This window comes from Nicotiana tomentosiformis, chromosome 3, assembly GCF_000390325.3.
Source record: "Nicotiana tomentosiformis chromosome 3, ASM39032v3, whole genome shotgun sequence".
Lineage (NCBI taxonomy): Eukaryota > Viridiplantae > Streptophyta > Magnoliopsida > Solanales > Solanaceae > Nicotiana > Nicotiana tomentosiformis.
The window spans coordinates 7,545,923-7,554,859 of NC_090814.1; the positions used below are offsets into that span (position 1 = coordinate 7,545,923).

General features: G+C 38.2%; 1 protein-coding gene across 1 annotated transcript; it reads left to right on the forward strand.

Moving 5' to 3' along the window:
- The first annotated feature begins 7,395 nt into the window (after window positions 1–7,395).
- On the forward strand, window positions 7,396–8,377 carry LOC138906915 (uncharacterized). The gene is made up of 2 exons (XM_070196578.1): window positions 7,396–7,933; window positions 8,272–8,377. The coding sequence occupies exons 1-2, from the start codon at window positions 7,396–7,398 to the stop codon at window positions 8,304–8,306; spliced, it is 573 nt and encodes a 190-aa protein (XP_070052679.1). The 3' UTR covers window positions 8,307–8,377.
- Window positions 8,378–8,937: the final 560 nt, after the last annotated feature.

Here is an 8,937-nt window from a genome sequence, read left to right on the forward strand (position 1 = left end):
TTTTCTTTTGTAATAGGAATTAACAAGGACCATAGAGAAGTGGACCATACCAGGGTCAGATTATCCTTTTCCAGTCTCCTTTTGGAAGCTTTATTATGCAGAGTAACAGTGTCACACCCCAAGGTATTTGCTTAGTAATCGAATACTCAAAGTGATAACTCAAGCTCGAACTTAAGGATGAAATATTGTTTCATTTTCCCTAAGACTTGTTAGGCAAGGTATGATCATGCTAGGGGTACATACATGTCGGATTAGTTGAGGTATGTGCAAGCTGAGGAAAAAATGCTCCCATTGATTTTCAAATTGAACTTAATGCAAAACGTATAGAAACCACCCTTATGTTAGCAGAGTGTGAGTGTGTTACTTGATTGTGGAGTTAATTGACCAAGTAGCATCTTTAGAAATCCATGTTATCCATATTCTCATTTACTCATGATTGATTTCTAGTTTCCATTGTGTAACTTTTTAAATATATTCAGTTATTAATACAAGTATTTTCAATAAATTGTATAAACAAAAATCAGGAGATCATAAAAGCCCAGAAATAATTTGACGAGATGCCAGAGAGAGATATTGGAGGAAACTAGATTGCTGCCCACGGCCATAGATCTCACTGGATCTGGGATTGAACTAACAGATACAAAAAATGTTATCAGAGCTTTTCATGCAGGAGTCTAAGTTTGATAAGGAGCAGATGCATGGACTATATGCATGTGCTCTCTAATCCATGATAATTTATCATTCCTAGTGCGCTGCAAATGCATGTGCTCTCTAATCTATTAAGTTTTTCTATTAGTACTTAAAAGAATATATCTGGTGATGGCATAAGCATTTCTGGGGTTATAGACATTAAAGCAATTCCATGTCAAAAGAAAAAAACTAAAGTAATAGAAGCACTTCCAACATTCAGTGTTGGTGAAGCACTCCTTCCGTCCTGAAATGTTTAGCCCACATTCAGACTTTCAAAGATCAACTCGGCATTCGGCTTTAGGATCAAGTATAAAAAAATTTGAAGGATGAAAAATAGAAGCGATAAACTTGTTAGGAATAAACTCCCTACAGAAATAATATTCACAGTAATAAAAGCGGAATAATAACGTAGCACCGAGATACGGTAATTAACAAGAATAAAAGAGTGACAACGACACCAAGATTTTTACGTGAAAAACCCTTTTGAATAAGGAAAAAACCACGGCCCTAAGAGGAGCGATTGATATTACTATAGTAAGGAATTTTACACTTTGTAGGTCCGAGTAAAATTCTCCAAAGACTACTACAACACTCAAAAGAAATAACCCTCTTTTGATATTCCCACTTTACTACAATATCGCTCACTCTCTATTTTTCTCACAGACTATTTTCCTATTAAACAAAACAGTGCTATTTATAGCAAAGAAATTACTCACGTGATGTCATCAATGACCTCACTATAGTATAAACACAAGAAAATTTGTCTTACATTTTTTCTATATTCAAAGAAGACACAATTCTCAATTCAAACTTCCACACATGGGGTTGGACCCCACAAATCTCCCTCTCCAGTCCCATTCACGTGAAGGAGGTAACACCGGAGATTCTAGTTTGAGTGCATGATGACAAGTTCTTTGCATAGCTCGAACTTGTCTCTTGGTACTACCTTAGTTAGTATATCCGAAGGATTCTCACTAGTATGGATCTTTTTGACCTGCATAGATCCATCCTCTATCCTTTCTCGAATCCAGTGATATTTTACGTCGATATGCTTCGTCCTTGCATGATACATGGTGTTTTGCTCAGGTCTATTGCACTTTGACTGTCACAATAGACGACATACTCCTTTTGATGCAATCCAAGCTCTCGAAGGAACCGTTTTAGCCAAACCATCTCCTTTCCAGCTTCAGTAGCAGCAATATACTCTGCTTCAGTTGTAGAGAGTGCGACACACTTTTGCAACTTCGACTGCCATGATATAGCTCCCCCTAAAAAATTGAACAAGCATCCTGTAGTAGATTTACGATTATCAAGATCACCTGCCATATCAGCATCCGTGTAGCCTTTCAAGATTGGATCAGATCATCCAAAATACAAGCAATCTCCTATAGTACCTCTTAGGTACCTCAGTATCCACTTGACTACTTCCCAATGTTCCTTTCCAGGATTTTCAAAGAATCTGCTAACAACACCAACTGCATGAGCAATATCATGTCTGGTGCATACCATTGCATACATCAAGCTTCCGACTGCTGAAGAATAAGGAACTCTAGCCATGTTTCCTTTCTCCTCCACTATTGTAGGACACATCTTCTTGCTTAACATTAGATGACTAGCAAGAGGTGTGTTGACTCGCTTAGCATTCTTCATGTTGAAGCGTTCCAGTACACGTTCAATGTACTTCTCCTGAGACAGTCACAACTTTCTGCTTGTTCGCTCTCGTACTATCTTCATACCCAGAATTTGTTGTGCTGGGCCTAAGCCCTTCATATCAAATGACTTGGACAAATCTCCCTTCAACTTTGCGATCAGCCCCTTATCTTTTCCTATAATTAACATGTCATCCACATACAACAACAATATAATAAGGTTATTTTCAGAAAATCTTTTGAAGTATACACATGGATCAAAATATGTCTTTGTGTAAGTTTGACTTTTCATGAATCAGTCAAACTTCTTGTGCCACTGCCTTGGTTCCTGCTTCAACCCATAAAAACTCTTATTCAATTTGCACACCATGTGTTTCCTTTCAGTTACTTCAAGTCCTTCTGGCTGCTCCATATAGATCTCCTCATCCAAAACTTTGTGAAGAAATGCAGTTTTCACGTCCAACTGCTCCACTTCAAGATATAGGCTAGCTGCTAAGCTCAAGATTGTTCGAATAGAAGTCATTTTGACAACACTTGAGAAAATTTTGTCAAAATCAATACCTTTCTTCTGCTCAAAAACTTTTACCACCAATCGAGCTTTGTATCTGGCCAGCTTGCCATTTCCATCTTTCTTGAGTTTAAAGATTCACTTATATTTGAGTGGTATTTTACCCTTTAGAAGTTCAACCAACTTGTACGTGCCATTTTTCTGCAAAGATTCCATATCCTCTTGCATGGCTTTCATCCACTAGTTCTTTTCTGGATGTGACATCACCTCCTTAAGACTTTCTATCTCCCACTCATCACTGATGAGGACATACTCCGTGGAAGGGTACCTGCATGACTCTACCCTTGGCCTTTCCGATCTCCTCAGAGGTTGAGGTTGTTCTTCTCCCTGAGTGGCGTGATCCACTTGCTCGACATCATCATCAAGTTACTTCCCCTGCTCAATAACCTCACCAGGTTGCTCCCCCTACTCGGCAACCTCATCGGTCGTACTTTCTACACTTGTGGGATTGTTAGAAGTAGAAGGAATAGTAACAAGGTTAGGAATTATACTATTCTTAGCTTTCTCTTGCATATCATTAGCAGTTCTAACATCACTTTCTCGGAAGACTACATCTCTGCTTCTGATGACCTTAGAATTATAGGATCCCACAATCTGTATCTGAATTATTCATATCCATATCCGATAAATATGCAAGGAACAGATTTATTATCCAAATTTATTCTCTGCTCCTTTGGTACATGTGCAAAATCTCTGCAACCGAACACCTTCACATGTGAGTAGGACACCTCCTTGTTGGTCCAAACTCTCTCCGGGATGTCAAACGCCAACAGAACTGATGGACTCCTATTGATCAGGTAACAGGCTGTCTGAACTGCTTCACCCCAGAATGACTTAGACAGTTTAGCCATTCTGAGCATGCTTTTCACCTTCTCCGCAATGGTTCGGTTCATCCTTTCGGCTATGCCATTGTGTTGTGGGGTTCCAAGAACTGTCTTTTCATGTATGATCCTATGGTTCGAACAATATTCTTTAAATTCCCTTGAAGTGTACTCACCTCCATTGTCACTTCGGAGAAGCTTTAGCTTTTGGCTTGTCTCCCTTTTCACCATAGCATGAAACTTCTGAAAAACTTGAAACACCTGATCTTTGGTTTTCAAAATATAAACCCATAATGTTCGTGAAGCATCATCAATAAAAGTAACAAAATATTTGTTACCGCCCATCGATTCAATTCCCATTGGACCACAAACAACAGAATATTCCAAATCAAGTATATTCAATTTTCTTTCAAACGATGTCTGAAATGAGACTCTATGCTGCTTACCAAATAAACTGTAGTCACAAGGTTTTACCATTGTATCTTTGGCATAAGAAATGAGTGATTTCTTGGCAATAATCTGCAATCCCTTCTCGCTCATATGACCCATTCTTTTGTGCCACAAATGTGCAGAAATATCATCTTGTGTCGCGTTCAATTCACCTTGGCATATTTTTACATTTTTCCTATACAACGTGCCACGAGCAACTCCCTTTGCAATCACCAATGATCCCTTGATGAGTCTCCACTTTTTATTTGCAAAATAATTCTCGTATCCATCTCGGTCTAAAGCAATTTTCGAGATCAAGTTCATCCGCAAATCAGGTACATATCGCACATCCTTCAGAACCAATGTGCATCAGACATTTATCTTGATACAAATGTCACCAATCCGCACAATCTTTGAGTAACTTGTGTTACCCATTCTCACAAGGCCGAAATCACCTGCTACATTTCTGCAAAATAGATCTTTTACCGGTGTGGCATAGTAAGATGCTGCTGTATCAACCACCCATTCCGACTCTGGACCTGATAAGTGCATGCATTCCTCTTCTTCGTTTATACAGAGGACAACATTATCATTTTTTTGTAGCATGGAGACTGTGTTGTCGTCATTCTTCTGGCCACTAGTTTCACCTTTGCCCTTCCTTGGATTTGGGCAATCTCTTTTGAAGTGACTTGGTTGATCACAATTGTAGCAATTTCTAACTCTTGATTTGGATCGGTTCTTAGACTTCCCACGAGCTCCAAATCTACCATAGTTGCTCGAACTACTTTGATAACTCATGCCTCTACCTTCTGTGATCAGAGCATGTCCTTGACTTTCAAGCTTCTTTCTCATCTTCTTATTGAGTAAAAGAGTCGATGTGACATCTTTCAACTCAATGATAGTCTTACCGTGCAGGATGGTTGTTGCCAGATTATTGTACGAAGATAGCAACGAGTTCAACAACAAGATGGCTTTATCTGCTTCCTCGATTTTTACTCCGAGATTGGCGAGCTGTGTGATTAGTCCGTTAAACACATTTAAATGTGACAAAAAATTCGTACCTTTACCCATCTGTAGGGCGTATAGCTGCTTCTTCAGGTACAATTTATTTGTTAGCGTTTTGGACATGTATAGGGTTTCCAACCTTGCCCAAATGCCACGTGTGGTGTCTTCATCAATGATGTTATTTACCACATCATCTGATAAGTATAACATGATTGCACTAGCAGCCCTTTAATCTAAGTCAGCCCAATCCTGAGCTTTGGTATCGGGTATTTTGGCATCAGCATCTACTACCTTATGTAATCCTTGTTGTATGAGCAGACCTCTAATCCTTCTTTGCCTTGTTGAGAAACTGCTATCTCCGTTAAATTTTGCTACCCCATACTTTACTCCGGATATTTTTGTTTTTCACCGAGTATAGTACTACCGACAGTGAATAGTATTTTGGTGAACGAGCAGAACCTGTGCTCTGATACCAGTTGTTAGGAATAAACTCCCTACAAAAATAATATTCACAATAATAAAAGCGGAATAATAACGTAGCACCGAGATACGGTAATTAACAAGAATAAAAGAATGACAACGATACCAAGATTATTACGTGAAAAACCCTTTTGAATAAGGTAAAAACCACGGCCCCGAGAGGAGCAACTGATATCACTATAGTAAGGAATTTTACACTTTGTAGGTCCGAGTAAAATACTCCAAAGACCACTACAACACTCAAAAGAAATAACTCTCTTTTGATATTCCCACCTCACTACAATATCGCTCACTCTTTATTTTTCTCACAGACTATTTTCTTATGCCCTGTCTGTAATGTCTCACTCTTTCTTTCTCTCTCTTTTTGGTGTGTCTTCAATTGAAACAAAACCGTGCTATTTATAGCAAAGAAATTACTCATGTGACGTCATCAATGACCTCACTATAGTATAAACACAAGAAAATTTATCTTCCATTTTTCTATATTCAAAGAAGACAAAATTCTCAATTCAAACTTTCACAGATGGGGCTGGACCCCACAAAACTAACACAAAAATGTAATGGATTTGGAATTTTCTAAAGTTGCATCATTTATTTAAAGATGAACTTGGCCGAATTTCAATTTGGCTTTTGTGTAGTCAAAATGGAGAAAATATTTTGGATCAAGGGGTACATAATTTTTATCTCATGCCTATTTAACAAAAATTATATTAAAGTGTGTTCTCATTGTTCTGAGTTGTATGACAATGTTGTTTGAGGTATGAAGGTACCTCGATTGTTATGAAGATTTATTTTTTTTAGTCTTCATCAATTGTGAGAGTCTCTGCATCGATTGGAGTTGTTCTGATAATTAGGGTTTTGGTTCGCCAATTTTCATCTGGCTGAGTTCATCGGGTCTGTTAGGTTTTCTTATTGGAGCTTATTTCAAAGATTAGGGTTCTTCTATTGCTGATACAAGGTTGTCTCCTTCCGATCGCGAAGGTGTTGGTAACATCGTCTCTCTCATCATCTGTTTTGTTATTGCCTCTGCTTGTTGCTCGAGATTTGTGAGATGTAAAGCCAATTGGTTGTCTGTTATCCTTAAACTGTTGCCGTTCTATTTGGTATTGTGTGGGATTTTTCATATGCTATGATGATTGATAACATTACTTCTCCCTCCGATGTTACTCATGTTGCTGACAAAGGAAACTCTTCTTCCTCTCGTCCTATTGCTTTCCATCTTGATGACTATACTCACCCGTGTCATCCTCTTTATTTACATCCGCCCGATGTCTTAGGAGCCTCTCCAGTCTCCACTCCTTTCGATGGCACTAGCTATGGAAGCTGGCATCGAAATATTCTGGTCGCCCTATCTATGCACAATAAATTGGACTTTATAAATGGCATTACTAACAAACCACTTGTTGGTTCCCCTATAGTCAGGCAATGGCAACATTGTAATGATTTAGTGGTGTCTTGGCTGACCAATTCTCTCACCAAGGAGATTTCCCGCAGTGTTGAGTATTCAGAACTGGCCAAAGACATTTGGCGTGAGTTAGATGAGAGATATAGTATGGCTGATGGTGCTAGAATTTTTGAACTTAAGAAGGAGTTATCTCACATGTCTCAGGGTCCTTTGGACATAGGCTCTTACTTCAACAAAATAAAACAACTTTGAGATGAAATAGCTTCCATTTCTGTTAATCACCTATCTATATGCACATGTGGGGGAAATAAAAAGGCTTAGGAAGAGCAGAAGGTATATCAATTCTTAATGGGGCTCAATGAGACTTACCTTCCATTCAAAAGAAATATCTTGATGATAAAACCCCTTCCATCTATAAGTACAGCTTATGGGATTCTACTAAGTGACGAGAAACAAAGGCAAGTATCTTCCATTTCTCAGTTTCCTTCAAACTCTGCTTCTTTTAATGCTGGAGTGCCGAAGCAGCCTTTCCCCTCCAAGGTCACTTCCAGTCCTCAGTGGTCCTCTATCATTTGCAAGTACTATAAGAAACCAGGGCATTCTATTAAAAAGTGCTACAAGCTACATGGTTTTCCTCAAAATTTCAAATTCACTAAAGGTATTGCACCTAGGAGAACTGCATCACATGTTGAAGTTCAATCTCCTGTTAACTCTGATGAGATTGGAAATGCTGGTGGTCCTGCCATGCATACTGAGTCTGAGCAGCTTTACACTTTGCCTGGGTTGACCAAGGATCAATACTCTCAGTTGATCACTCTGCTTCAACAGTCTCACCTCTCTGATTCTCCTACTACTCCAAACCTTTTGGCTTCTGCAAATTTTGCTGGTAACTTGTTGCCTGAGAATGGTTTGTTTATAACTTGTCTACTTACTAAAATAAAGAATACTATTTGGATCATAGATGCTGGAGCATCTGGTCACATGACTTTTGATAAGTCCCTTCTCTTTGACATTCAGACTCTACCCATTCCTCACTTAGTTTCTCTTCCTAATGGTTATAAAGTTAGAGTTACCAATATTGGTTCATTAACTTTGTCTCCTGATCTTACCTTTCATAATGTTCTTTATGTCCCCAGCTTTCAACACAATCTCATTTCTATTTATAAGTTAGTTGAAAAGCCTGGTGATATAGTTTAATTTACCAATACTGGCTGTACTCTACAGGGCCCTTCACTAAAGAAGCCAGTGGTGCTAGGTAGACCAGACAATAGACTTTACAAGCTGTTTCAACTTCTTGCAAATTCTGGTCTTTTGCGTTGTCATTCTACTTTACCCACTATTTTTTCTTGTTCTATTCCCTGTAATCTTTCCTCTACTGAATGTCTTAGTTCACCTAGTAGTCATGCAAGCTTGTCTGTTGATCACACAAATGTAACCACTGATGCACATGTAAATACAGTGAATAAAAAGGATGTTGTTTGGCATTACAGACTTGGGAATTTGTCTTTTTCCAAAATAAAATCTGTTTCGACATGCAGTCCACATTTATCTTCTAAACAATCAACTCGGCATTCGGCTTTAGGACCAAGTATAAAAAAAATTGTAGGATGAAAAATAGAAGCAATAAACTAACACAAAAATGTAATGGGTTTGGAATTTTCTAAAGTTGCATCATCTATTTAAAGATGCACTTGGCCGAATTTCAATTTGGCTTTTGAGTAGTCAAAATGGAGAAAATATTTTGGATCAAGGGGGTGTTAGGGATATATTAGATATGCCCTAGATCCAATCTCATAGTTGATGATTTGAACATATTTTTGTGAATGTTATTTGATATAAAAATATATGGTATTTGATATTCGTTTATCATAGTTATTATTAATTGCTTGA

Coding starts and splice junctions, on each gene's coding strand:
- LOC138906915 (XM_070196578.1), top strand. CDS start 7,396: ATGGGGCTCAATGAGACTTACCTTCCATTCAAAAGAAATATCTTGATG. Junction 7,934..8,271: donor GGCTTCTGCAAATTTTGCTG/GTAACTTGTTGC, acceptor TGTACTCTACAG/GGCCCTTCACTAAAGAAGCC.